The 15,272-nt window shown below is 32.5% G+C and overlaps 1 protein-coding gene across 3 annotated transcripts in view; it reads right to left on the reverse strand.

Moving 5' to 3' along the window:
• The window catches only part of DPYD (dihydropyrimidine dehydrogenase), a 701,368-nt gene that overhangs the window by 541,985 nt on the left and 144,111 nt on the right, over positions 1-15,272 (reverse strand). For all 3 annotated transcript variants that reach the window (XM_039869542.1, XM_039869543.1, XM_039869544.1), the window contains one exon: positions 5,032-5,119. In XM_039869542.1, the coding sequence (XP_039725476.1) occupies positions 5,032-5,119 (88 nt within the window). The remainder of the gene's footprint in view (positions 1-5,031; positions 5,120-15,272) is intronic.

Raw genomic sequence — 15,272 nt, forward strand, 5'->3', positions numbered from 1 at the left:
GGATAAAACTAAAAAAGGTGCAGTCAGAGTAAAAAAAAAAAAATTTAAACTTACAGGAAACAGCACAAAAGTGGAGACAGTAGACATCACAGATGGTACAATCAGACTCACAGAAACTATGGATAGTAGAATTCTGAGTATAAAAATAAGTATTTTTATATATTTTAAGAAATGACAGATAGGCTTAGAAAGTGAGTTTAAGCTACTAGAGTTTTACAAAAGAAAGAGAGAGAGAGAGAGAGAGAGAGAGAGAGAGACCTACTAGATATGAAAATTAAAGTTGTAGCTCAAAATTCAGTAGACCATTTTAACAACATATTTGACTATACAGAAGGTATTAGTAAACCTGAAATAGAATTGAAGTAAATTATCTAGGGAGTAATTCCAAAGATCAAAGAGAAAAAAGTTTGAAAGTTATGAGTCATAGAGAATAAAGTATGAATGTTAAATAGATAGCTAATAAGAGTTCCAGAAAGAGATGAGAAATAGAGAAATTTCTAAAAATGATGAAAGACATCTATCCACAGATTTAAGAATTTCAATGCGAACCAAGCAGGATATATAAAAATGACTCCAGCTTAGATAAATCATTGTAAAATTGTTGAACACTAAAGATAAAAAGATCTTTAAAATGCCCCCCTCTGAAAACATATTATTCTCAAATGAGCAATAATTAGGCTTTTGTTGATTTTCCAATAGCATCAAAGCATGACAAATGATATCTTCTGTTAGGTAAAAAAATGATATCTTCTGTTAGGTGAAAAAAAATGATAAATGCCAACCCTAAATTCTATACATTATGAAAGTATTTTTCAAAAGTGAAGAAATGTAAAAAGTATCAGAAACAAAAACTGAGAGAGTTGCCAGCAATGTATTCTTACTGAATGAAAGAATTTTAAGGATTCACTGAATTTTAAGGATTCACTTAAAACAAAAGTAAACTGTTTCTCATGGAAATTCCAACATGAGGAAAAAAATAAGGAAAAGAAAAACTATATAAATAAATAAATAAATCGGCAAACATGTGAATAAAACTATCCAATATTGATTAATAAAGTATTAAGAACACTACTCATCAAGTTTTAAAAGACAGAATTAACATACGAAAAACATTATCTTATGAGATCAAGAGGAGCTACTTAGAATGACAGTACCTTACTCCATGCCACAAGACCCACTCAGATTAACACCCCAAATGACACAGACCCATAATATACAGGAGTTGTAAAATTTAGAATACACTCAGTCCTAGAAAAAAAAGTACATTTTTTTCGCATTTCTCAAATCCCAGTGTCTCAAGTGTAAAGGAAATTGACATATGTATTCAGAAGTATTTCTTTAAACTAAATGGCATTTTCAGCTCCGCAGGATAATGGCTTATTTACTCTCTAGAAGCATAGCAGAGAGAGTTTTTAAAAGTTGTGTTCTCTTAAGTACCATCTTATGGCAAGTAGGTAAGTTTCTGTGAGTCCTCTTGGAATGGATACAGGTGCTCATACTTATTATCTAGCACTAAAAGTGAAGGAGCTAATCATGTGTAGTGAAGGAACCATGAAATCTTATCACTATTTTTTTGTTTCATATATCTAAAGTATTCATATTTTTTAAAATATTGGCTTATAAACTGTGAACTTCCTAATATATGTTTTTTTCATCTACTTGCTCCTGTCATAATATTGGGAGAAAGCCCAGTAGGCTTACATAATAGCTTATAAATTTGGACATTAGTTTCTAGGTACTGGGGAGCTACTGATGTTTTTTGAACAAGAAAGTAATATAATTAGAGCTACGCTTTTAGAAAATTATTCTGGAAATGATCAATGTTTTATTTGATAAGGGTCTAAACCACTTAGCTATTGAATTTGAAAAACAAACCCAAAAGGAGGATGGACTAAATCTGCTGACTGCACTTCTGCTTCATGATACGCACATCATGCGGCATGGATGTGTGTGTGTGCAAGTATGTGTGTACACATATACTGACAGATCTTTTTAAAAATATATATATTGTTGTCAATAGTATTTATCAATACATTCTGCTGGTTAAATCTTGTTGTTCCTCTGACTTCATGTTACTTTCAATAGGGACCTATGATAAAGAGCCTTTCATTTTACAATGAGTCATTCGGTCAGTTTTTCTCTAACGTGTATTATTAAATTTATGTATCTAGATATAAAAGCCCCATGAATCTGACCACACAGATTCCATAAAATATGCAAATGAGAAATTAATGCTTTGCAATTTAATATAAAATTTTAAAAGGAGAAATATCTCTTGCTTAAAATAAAGCAAATAAAGCAAACAAAGGAACATTTTTAAAAAGTCATTTTTTTACTACATTTATAGATTGACCGCATGCATTCTTATATAAAGTACTGTTGTTTTTTTTTCCCAAAAGAAAACTATCAAGAAATATAACCCAGTATTCACAGTTTGACGGATCTGAAACGTGTACTTCCAATTGAGAGATACAATTGCAAACAACAGCCTGCAAGAATGAAACAGAGAAAAACTAACTGAGGAGGTACAATAGAATTGAGTGTACCTTTGGAAACTATAGCTGTAATCCAGTTTGTAAGAAAATAAAGAATGGAAGTATTGGCCTAAACTCCACTGAATCACAGAAACCTAACACAATACAACACAAGTGACATCCTTTTCTCAAAGAGGCGTAAGGCTCATTGAGTCTGGCGATTCAATTACCCTCTCAACCTGGAAAGAACCCTCCTCCTGAGCGGAGGTCCACTGGCAGAGCAATGTGGGACGGCCTGCATTGTACACAGCTGGTAAATATCTAAAAAGCTGCAGGCTTTGAAAAACAAGAGTCTCTGACCTTTTATGATTGCTACAGTGATTCTTCAATAAAACAGTACTTACAATAGAGCTCCTTAAATGCCTGGCAAAAGATTTAATTTTCAATTAAATGTCTCCAAATATCTTCTCTTCATATAGAAATCTGTTTAAATCAACACCTAAGTGCAATGCTTCATTAGGTAGTAAAAAGTATGGACGAATTAATAAAACAAAAAATTTCCCTAAAATAAACACAATTCTGATCTTGCTTACACATTTTATAAACATTTATTCCCTTTTGTCTTTTTAAAAATAATTTGAATGAAGGTGATATACATTAATTAGAATCACAAAGTCTTATTGAATTTTGGAATGTCTAGGGAAAATTTAGCTAGCTGGATCATGCTTACAGTCAAGAGTGCCTCCTTGGGTATAATTACAGCCAAAATATTTTAGACTTCAAACTTTAGACATTTTGTTTTACTCCTATTCTTATGAGATCAAGCTTAAACAAATAAGATTTCATATATATGTTCCATATAAATTATTTATTTTTACATATAAGAGAAAGATCCTGTGATGATGGCTGTTTGGGATACTCCAAAGTTCATAAATGAGAGCCCTTCCCAGAATTCATCTTATTAGTTACAAAAATAAATATATAGCATTGATTATTTTCTACTATCTGTAGGATTAAGTCTCAATTATTGAGCATAGAATTCAAAGATTTTCACAACCTAATCCTAATCTAATTGCCTTGTTTCTTTCCCATCATTTCTTTTCATATAATCTAGGATCCGTGTTAGCCACAATGAATATATTACATTTCCTGAAACCTGCCATCTATATATCCATATTCCTGCCTTTTTATATGCTTAATACTCTCCCTGAGTTGTAGCTCTCTTATTTATTTTGTAATATATCTGTAATTGCTCATAATTATGAACTTCTAAAGGCAGTTGTGTTTGGTAGATAGTAGGTGTTCAATAAATAACAACTACGAAAATAATAATCACTTGTATGGTATCTATATAGTGAATGAGTAGGGAATTTAATAATTCCACATCAACAAAATATTTGTTGAATAATTACTAAGTTAGGGATTTTCACATACAAGTATTATTCAGTTTATACCGCAACCACGTAAGACAGATGCTCTCTTTCTTTTGCAAATGAAAATAAAGAGATAAGTAATTTTCCCTGGATTCACAATAAGTGGTCAATCTAAAAATTCAACCTAGACTTCAAATCCTATTTAATCTGACCATGTAGGTTAATATAATGCCCTTTACCTAAGTAATAACCGTTGATTCTTTTGAAAAGCTAAAGCTATATAAATTTATGACTTTTCTCATAAAATAGTTTTAAATAATTGACATATTGAGTAATGATCTTCATATATAAATAGATACCTGGTTGTACAAAGCACATTAGATTTTTGTAGCTTAGAACATAAATGTTAAACCTTATAAAAAGGATTCGCTACATCTTTATGAGAAGACTTCCTTCAGCTTTTGCTCAATTGTTAAAAGATAAGACACTTGGCCAAGAGCTCACAATGCTCCTTTCACAAAGATACTATTAATCATTCAATCAATCAACTGTTCACTTAGTGAATAAAAACTAGGTTTAGCCTTATGCTAATTAAAAAAAAACTAAAGATCAAAATTATTTTTGTTCTATTCATGCACATAAAAGCCTGTTTTGTATTTTTTGTTTTTGCAGGAATTTTTGTTTACAACTCTATCAGTCTCTATGAATTATCACAAATCTTAAATGAATTAACTGAATTTTAGTAGAAGTCCAAGTCCAAGTCCTTTGCTTTGATGTGTCTCGGTGTGCCAGACTTAAAACCAAAGCACATTCTAAAAAAAGATATTTCACAAATTTGAAACGTGTTTTGATAAACAATGACAGCTCCTATCTATAAGCATTTAGCAAGCTTAAACTAGAGTCAATCTAGACAATGAATGCCTGGGTTAAAAGATCATTAATTTCAACATAAACTAATCATTAAGACAATAAACAATAAATTCATTTTCATAATAATCATATCATGACTTGGAAAAGACTAATTAATACAATGTGCTACTTTCTTCAACTATCTATAGAAATCATTTCTTTAAATACTTTCACCCAGTTCACTGAGATGAGATTTATGTTTTAATCACATTATGATAGAGATCAAGATCAAATGCTGTTATTAATTTCATTTGTAGAGCTAAATCTGAGTTTACCTTGTTTGCGATACTTGTGATGAACGATTTGATATCCAGATTAGTTGGACAGCTCTTCTGACAGGGAGCATCTACACATTTCAGGCATCTAGGAAATGAAATAACGGGATTAAAGGAACTATGAAATGTATATTTTCTACCCTATACACATTTAGATTAGTGTCTAGTAAGAACAAATAAAATTGTACTATTTTTAGGTACAAAATTTTTTAAGCAATAAAGTAAACATATTGTTTCACCTTTTGCACACCTTCAGAGATGTATAAAATAGCACCCCTCAAGGCTAATAACTGCCTTTCCTCTCGGTGTTCCTCCTAGAGTTTACGAGGATCACACCTAAGACACGTTATTCACTCATTTACTAAATCAGTTTGTTTCGATCGCTGACTACCCTGATAACACTTAGAGAATGCAGTCTTTCATGATAAAAGTTTTGTATGCTTTGTAGGCCACAATTATTATACAAGCAAAAAAGGTAAAGTTTCTCATTTTACCACTTGTAATGTCCTTTCTTCCTCCCTTATCCCTCCCACTTTTTCTCACACCTTTCCTTCTTCCCTCCTTCTTTTGCTCCCATCATCCCTCCCTCCTCCAATTTACTGATGTCTTTTAACCTACATACTGTTCCCATGGCAATCGGGCTTCATGGTAGATGCTTTAATGCATGGCCCAGATCCACACTCTTCCATACTATAGCATTTATTCCCTCAGCTGCTGTGCCCTCAGCTGAAGAGGACAGGTTCAACCAAGGTCATGCTCCCTTTCTACATCCTGAATTACAGGTCAATGAAAGAGTTAGAGGCTCGGTCCCTTTGCACCTATTTGTGGAACGAGTCAGTGGAGATCCACTGTAGCCTTTATTGTGACTATGTCTGTCCCATCCTGATTCCTTCACTCTTATATAGATGTTGATCTGACCTTCCTGCATACTAATCTCGTCTCAGAATCTGCTTCCTGTGGAACTGGCCAGAGGTACGCTCAAACCACCTAGAAAGCTTGGTAAATGTTTCAGTTTCCCCAAAGGAATCCCTTGCAAGTCTGACTGGCCTGGGGATCTACATTTTGAAAAAGCCTTTGAGGTGATTTTGATATACATGGTTGGATCCACATAGTAAGAATCACAATTCCATAATTACTAATTCAGAACTGAAGCTAATGGCCAGAATGGTCCTTAATTTGTACATGAATGTATGTTCATTCATTTATTAAATATTTACTAACCCCCTGTTACATGGCAGGACATGGGATATGAGAATATAAAAGTACTGAACTAGACCACCATGGTCCTGCCATTGTGGGTGCAGCATGCAGTTTAGAGAACAGACATCTGAAAGGCACTTGTAGTAGACAATGTAAATTTGGGTGGAGACAGCATGCCAAAGGAACATATATGAAGAGCAGTAGTCCAGGAGGGAGAGAGTCAGGAAAGATCTTTGGGAGGAGTAATGCTTAAAAGGGAAGTCTGAAGAATGAGTGTGGGATTTGGAGTTCAGGGTCCTTCAAGCCGATAACCCAAGAATAGAAACACTATGTGCCAAGGTCTGGAGAGAAAGACATGATAGGGTAGGTGAACTAACTTAAGATATAACACTGTCATATTTGTCGGAAGACCAGAACTCTCTTAGAATTTCACTGAGAATGAATTCTACATTGCTCAGTGACAAAGGTGACTAGCTAGCTCATTTTCCATCCACTTCCATGTGTAAAGACCTTGGTTCATTTCCTTCGAGGAAACAATGCCATTCTCCTTGTCATTCTTTTGTGACTAGAAGAGTCCTCTTCATTATCTGAACCAATTTTTCAGTACCTAATTAATATCTTGTTTTTTAAATCTGATCTCTTTTCTTCGGTTTGTGCCCTTAGCCTTCTCTCTAAATTAAATTTTACACAATGAGTACCAAAGGCTTTTCAAAAGCAATTGTCTTCTCTGGAATGTAGTCATTAAACCTCTCTCCTATCATTTCTCTAAATGCCATTGTTAGATTCACATCTATCATTTAGTTGAATTCCTACCTTCTCATACTTATGATTTTTTCCCTAAAACATTGTCTCTAAGTTCAAAAATAATTCATTAAAAGTATTATCAGCAGCATACACTGCAAAACAATGCAAAAAGAGTATAACACATTATCTATTTGGTTCTTGATGTCAAAATAAAGTGATACTTATGTGTGTTATCTTTACATGGATAAACATTTTGAGCATTAATAATGGTTTAAAAGGGTTTCCTAACCTGTGGGAAAATAAAATAGCTAAAAATTCAGCAAATAATATGCCATCTTAAATATCTTCTAATTTATAAAAAAGTCATTTTAACAGTATTTAAACATCTGTCACCTAATAGGAATAAAGCAACATATACACATATATGTATATATACATATAGGTTACATATATATACACACACATATATAGGTTGTATATAGGTTATCCTTAATGAAGATACAAGTTGTCTGCTTTTTTAAAAATACCCAAATTGAATAATAAGACAATTTTTTAAAAAGTTATATGTCAGCAGGTATGAATGAGTCAAACTAGTGCCCAGTGTATTTTTCTGTTCTTCCAGAGAAATCTTAAATTCAACATAAACACATTCACTTAACAACACTGACGATGTAAGGATTTTTAGTTGTGGTTATTAAGCCTCTTTACCAAATAATTCTCCTTTTATTATTGAGCTAGTTCACAAATAACAGCTGTTGGAAATGTCAGATGTTAATGAGGCAGGGCAACACAAACCTGAGTTGTAGCATTCTTTTTTTTTTTTTTTGGTGCCATGAATATGCCAGAATGGGCTGCCTCTGATAATAATACCATCTTGCAATTCTCTAAGCGCTCTGCAGACCTAAAGTGCATCAGGCTGCCATTAATCCCACTTATCACTCTGACAGCTCAGTAATTACACTACTGCTATAGCCAGGTAGTCCTAATAAAATATCAACCATTGCACTGGAATGCATACTGGTGAGATGTTTTATTAAACTTGGTGGGGGTTGATCATCAAGTGACATTACTGTTGACCTATTTTTCTATTTGACAATAAGTTATCCTTTGACCATGCCATAATAGATATTACAGAGTACATTTACTGTACCAAATCAGAAAGGTACTGCATTACAATGATGTAGGCAAATGGTGTAAATAAAATAACAGAAATGTATGTCAGAATGTTATTACCTAAATTGCTTTAAATGATTGATACCATGAAAAATCACAGACATAGTACTTAGGGGAATATGTCAACAATTATTGTAAACCACGGTTCTAAATAAACTTTTCCTTACAAGTAACATTTAAATTACACTTGTTTTTATCTTCAGTCATTTAATTCCATTTATATTTCAAAATTCCTCTGTTATAAAGCAGTTTATTTTTAAATGCATTATAAAAGGCAGACGTTAACTCAGACAAACAACGATGTAATAATTTAATCCCCAAAGAATGACATTTATACTAAGAAGAGTATATTATTTTTAAAGCAATGAAACATCTTAGATTTTTTTACTAGTGATAAACTTCTTTATTTCCAAATTTAATAGACAGCATAACAATGGACTTCATTAAAAGCAGAGTATAGAATCCTTAATAATGTAATCTTTCATGATTCAAAATGACCATAAAAGTGAATGAAAACTTTAGTACTGCTACTTAAGAACAAAACTATTAAATATATATTTATCCAGGATCTTTCTCCAGGGAAAGAGAGCCATGATTCCTCTCCTCAAATATCAGCGGGGCTGAACAGTTTTACTTCATAGTATGACATCAAAAAATATTATAGTGAGTAATAGAATAAGCAGCATTTCATTCCTCACACATCTGAGAACAGATGCCTGCTTCTTTCATTGTTAAGCACTCATAGCAGTTAGAATTTTAACCTATGCTTGTTAAAAATTTTTCCAATTCATGAGTTTAAATAATTTATTTCTCAGTTAAAAAAAATCACACAGATCTATATGAAAACCTTGAAACTTCACTTTGCATTGTCTTTGGTTTTCTGCTAGACTTTGGTTTAACCAAGTCAGCACCGTTTCATCCCATTATGTATAATTTATATTAGTCCATATATAATCAAACTGAATTAGTATTTACAGTAAAAACTTAAAATATTTTCCAGTATTGATGTATTTCCTTAGATCTTTCATGTCCAGTCTCTTCTATAAGAAATTTCTAACTAATTGAGGTGTAGCATATGGACACAGGACCTAACTTCCCTACCCTAAAATCCCCACTGTAGACAAACATGTAGTCTAATATTCTTGCCAAACTTGGCCATATTTCTACTGAAATGGAGCAGAACTGAGTATCGGGTTGAATGAAAGGAGTATGAATCAAGGCACGGGGGTTAGAAGCGTCATACATGTATCTGAGTTTCACAGCTCTCATCCCTTGTATCCAGATCTTGTCATAAAAGAACCTAAGAGTAATGGCTGGGATCTTTAAAACGTGATGGGACGAATTCGACGTTCTGATACATTCAACAGTTAAGAGCTATCCTCAGCTTCCAATAATTCTCTCCGTTTCTCTCAAAAGTCTATTAACAGCCTTTCCTATAAACTTACTGACTCCACTTCTCTGGTTACACCACAGGTTCTTACTAGCTCAGGGGTATTTGGAACTAACTGAATATTCCTAATATGCATCTTGGCCCAGCTTCTATATTCTGCTGGGCTAGAAAGCTATGGCAACATCATTAAAAGTAACTTAATTTTTATGCTGTGTACCATTCTGCCTTTTACCACACCAATAATGTTCATGTTTAAGGCTCTCAAAATATATTTGAATGTATAGGTTAACAGCAAAACATAATTTTTAAATAGAGCTATGTATCTACTAGAAATTTCCATTCACATGTGGGTGCTTCAAGACAATTCAAAAGAAGCAAACTTTAAAATAGTATGCAATTCTCGCAACTGATGCTCAAAAATATTTTGTTGGATAATCTTGATCGTGAGTCTAGGAATGAAACAGTTAAAAACTTTTCTACAATTTTTCTGTAATCTGTATCAGACAATTATTAGTTTTCTCAGATACGAATGGCTAAAATGTTTTTAATATTTTATATTTTTTGCATATTTTAAATTAAATTGAAAAACTTAAATTTTATAGGCATTTCTGATCTTCATATATAACTGATTCTTAAAAAGTAATGACTGTTTTTATATCTACTTCATAGATGAGAGTACTGATACTCTGGAAATCTCCCGGCAGCATAATAAAGCCAAGGTGGCTGAAGAAACTACTAGAACACATTTACCATCTTGCACCCAGGACTACCCCAAAGGTGAGGGTGTACTGACCTCATCTCTTGGCAACATCAGTGCCTTTTCCCAGAGTAATCTGAAGACTGAGAAAGAAACAGTTAAGAAGCCACAGCTAGAAAAAGGCTACAGTATCCTTTCTCCTGGAGTCCAATTTTAAGGAAAAAAAAGTAAAAGGTAGTCTTAACTGTCTCGTCAAGAGGCTTCTCAAGTCAAGATAAAAATGCTAAGGTTATATGGTATTACACAATTCCAAGGCTTGTTCCATCAAGGCACTGATTCCTAAAATGAAGTTAATTTTATTGCAATTTTAAACAACTTTGGTATAGCCACTTCTATTGGAAAGACACTTTTCTATCATATTCTTATTTTTAAAGAATTAAGTATGCTACAAAAACCTCAATAGAGTTGCATACATATTGTCCTGCAAGCAAATAGAATATTTCAATAAAATCAGTATATATCACCTCTGAAAAATTTAAACAAACATATTATCCTAATCTAATACACAGAATAATCATGAACATCTGAAGAATGCTACCTTTAACTTCGGGGTTTTTCCGCATCCAAGTACTACCAGGCCCGACCCTGCTCAGCTTCCAAGATCAGATGTGGTTGGGCACGTTCAGAGTGGTATGGCCGTAGACTTTGGGTGGTCAACACACAGTGCAATATATACATGACGTATTGCTGAACTGTACACTTGAAACCCATATAATTTTATTAATCAATGTCACCCCAATACATTTAATAAAAATTAAAAAGAAAAAAGAAAATTTAAAAAACAGTTTTTTCTCTTACAAGATAAGAAGAAACTCGAAAATAAGTTTTTGTTGTATAGAGGTGGAACAAGAAGGGTGTGATGTAATCAGTGTACGTTAATAACTTCAGAAAGATTTATTCAAAGGAAATTAACACCAGCCATGCATATATGTATAAGATAGAACTAATTAGGTATAAAAACAAAATCTAATCTAACTAAAGCAAGTGAGGTCAGTGCTTCAGGCTTTTAGAATCTACTGGGGCTTTGAGATATTAGAAATAGAAATAATAAATAATAATAAGATATAATTAACAATGCCAAACAATAATACCAAACATCTAAAGAAAATAGGTTTATTTGTCAAATGAATGGTAATGATGATAATTATGCTGAGAGTTATGAAAGAGAATGAGATCACTGTCGGTTGCAGCAGTGAAGGAAAGTGTCTAAATTTCCCACTTCTCTGTTACAAATTTATTTAAAGAATACAAGATCACGACTTACAAACTGAATTGTTGAAATGGAATAAAAATAAGTTATTGTATTACAATTGATAGGTGTAATTAAATATTACTACATTCATAATTTTTAATATCTCAATAATTCAGTTACAGTAAAGCCAACGAATATAAAATAAACATTTTTTATTAAATGTTTTTTTCCTCCAGTAGACATCTAGACCCTAAAACCTCTGATAAAATTTGATTCCTGTCACCTGCATCCACAACAGAGGTACACTTTTAATCAAGAAAAACAGAGAATACCATAGATAAAAGCTCTGCTTTATGTCCTGGAGGGATGGTCTTCTTGGCAACGCTCTCTTAGGAAATCATTCTTTATCTACCCTACAGAAGGTAAGAATTAAGAGTACTTAAAGAGATGGAGAAAGATGGCTAGATTTCTAGAGCCTCAATACTCCCATCTACGAAGTGGATATAAAAATGGCCTCATTACTTTTTTAAGAATCGGTAATATACGAAGGTCAAAAGTGAGTATTACATTTAACTTGCTTTTTAATTTAATTCAAAATATGTAAACATGTAAAATATTTTTAAAACATTTTAGCTATATTATGTCATTTGAGCTATTTCATCTACCATATGAGATATATAGCTATATATAGAGATAGATGATAGATAGATAGATAGATAGATAGATAGATAGATAGATGATAGATAGATGATAGTGAATGCGTTTGTATGTGCATGCACCTAGACATATGTGTATGCTAATATTAATTAAGCACTCAAATGAGCTTGCTTGCACCAAGCCTTTAAACATTTTAAAGCATAGCACAGAGGTTAAAAGAACAGGCTCTGGTGCTTGATTGCTCATATTTAATTCCTGACTTTGCTTTACTAATTTTAAGACATTAGGCAAATGACCTAACCTCTCTGGACAAATGAAAAAAATAATTTATACTTCAGAGGTTTGCTGTGAGAATTTTTTTTAAGATTATATACTTATATTAAATAGTATGTATTTCCTTAGTTACTTAACAGGCATTCGCTATAATCTTTGAAATGCTTTGTACATTGTGTATTGCTTTCTCTTCTTTAATGCGAAAGAGGTCAGTGAAGTGTCATAGTATAATGTTTTACAGTTATTTACATACATTAAGAATAGTGAGTATCTGACAAACATTAATATATGCTTTAAGTCTTCATTTTCTTTTTAGGGAATTTCAGAACAAAGAAAATTTATTTCTGTTAGGAGAATCAGAGACACCTTCTCAGACAGAGGTGCTTACGCTGGATGCTTGAGAACAAGTAGCATTTTACCATGTGAACCTGAGTTCACTAGAGCTGAAAGTTGACAGCAACTTCTGGATGTGTATGTGGTTCTCCATGTTCCACACAGCAGTTACTACTGCACCGTGTGTATTTTAGCTGCCCAATAATGTGAATGAATAAATGAGTGAGTGAATAAATGAATGAATAAAATGAAGGGAAAAGAAAATCTACTGCCTTATGCAATCCAAAAAAAAAACAAAAGGCCATGAGTTTATCCAAGGCAGAGACCACAATTAATATTTGGTTTTCAGTACCTATGCTGGTAGCTGGCACATATATAGTTTCTCATACGTGTTTATGGAAAATTCCTTGGTTAGTTGCTGCAGTTCTTCAGGAAAAAAAAAATTACTAAAACACAACATGTCACTCTCATCAGAGATCCAATGTTATTTATATGAAATCCTTTCTTCTTGAGGCTTCTGGTTGTTTCTCCATGCTAACAGTATGATTAAAAATACTCTCCTAAAAATTTGTTAAACTTATGATGGTATATAGGATGACTACACAGTGTACCATGAAGGTTGTGGAAAACGACTTATCCTAACTAAGTGTAACTGATATTTATTATGGATGTATCTTTGAGTAAATATCTAAAGGATGCAATTAGTAAATATGAGAATCCATGTGATAAAAGAGGCTTTTCCACATCCCATCCAAAGGCTGTCCATTACCTCCTAGCGCTTCTGTATTTTCAATGCCCATGTTAGGTATATTTCTCTCTTCCCCTTTTCAACTGCCATCACCTGGTGAGATGGTAGCAAAGTAAGTCTTACCCTCCAGGGTAGGGTAGCACTTTCCTCTGACAAAATATGCTATCTATATACAAATATGATCTGTCCTCGGGTAACTTTAAATAATTAAGAAAATACCTATATTTTATACACCATTTTAATTTGAATAAGTTTATGTACAGGTGATCACATACATCTGTAGTAAAGATCAGTTACATAGATTAACATAGTCTAGCTAGCATGTAGCCATTTTCAGAAATCCAAGCTTCACAATACATTTTACAGTCCAACCTACCATATTTAACTTAACTACAAGCCATATGTAATTTTTTTTTTTTAAATCACTATTGTTGCTCACCACAGTTGTGGCTCTCCTCACATTCTAGACAGATGTTACATGATGCTCAATATACTTTTGATCCTTTACAGACCTTAGAGAGAACTGGGTGACAGGGCTGACAGTTTTTATTATAGCTTTCCTACTACTCGATAATCTTATTTCACTTGGACTATTTCCCCGGTAGTACCATAAACTCTTTGATTTATACTGAGAATCCTTCCAGGCTTTTCTTAGGAAAAAAAATACATTATTTTTGTAGCATATCCATATCTGTACAGATTATCTTTTCCAATTTTGAAACATCTGTTGTATGTTTATCTTAATGTCAATAAAGCCCTTTTAGAAAGGGTAACAAAAACTTTTCAAATTTCAAAGCTGAAAAAGCTCACTATTTAATGACTTAATTGCAGACAATTTCAGAAATAATATAATAGTAATACTGAAATATAGATTTTTACCTGGTTTCTAATAAAGATATAAAAGAGAAACAAAGTCAAATAGGTTAAGCCATAAATAAAATAGATTAATAATAGGAATTTATACAATTCCTAGATTTATGGCATATGTTGATTAAGAAAATACGATATTTGTATAAATATGTAATCCTACTTAAGGGCATGTGAACTAAGATTTATGATAAATTTTACTTTATACAATGTTGTATTTTTAAAATTTTTTTGAGATGAGTAAGTATAACATGTAATTTTAAAAATAAAAAGGCTTAGATGTTGTTGAAAACGAAAATTACACTACCCTGTCTAATTTTAACTTTTTTACTTTGGTCATCTGAATTGTCCAGGCAAAAGTAAACCCATGATGCTCCAATATTCTCTTTTCTTCTCCCCACAAAAAACTTCAAAAGTCTTACAAAGAATCCAGTTAATGGTTTTCAAAGAATGACCATAGTGGAATATACTTCTGAGTAGTTGGTGGTTCCCAAAGCTAACAGAACAAAAAGTCCAGTCTGGCCAAAGAAATAAAGAGTGAGTGACAGCACAAGTACAAGGGACTCATTAATTAAGTTAAAACAACAGTGGAAGAAAATATTTGGCCTTAAAATTATAAGATAGCATTCACGAATAATAGAATTTAGAAACAAATAAATGTATCCAAATCTTAGCCATCTAGATATTGTAGTGCAATAGAAATAATTCAACTCAAAATTATGAAAAAGATACTGTGCTGGTGAAAGGGGGGATTTACTGAAACTTACTTTGAAGATGGTAACTAAAAATATACGGGGCTTACTTCATGGAAAAGAGATTTTTGTCTAGCTTTTTTTCTTTGTAAGTTCATTAGTGATTGCAATATTTTTAGGTGCTGCAAGAACAGGTGTGGAGAGCAATAGCCAGA

The sequence above is a fragment of the Pteropus medius genome, unplaced genomic scaffold, assembly GCF_902729225.1.
Source record: "Pteropus medius unplaced genomic scaffold, Ma_sr-lr_union100, whole genome shotgun sequence".
NCBI classification, from domain to species: domain Eukaryota; kingdom Metazoa; phylum Chordata; class Mammalia; order Chiroptera; family Pteropodidae; genus Pteropus; species Pteropus medius.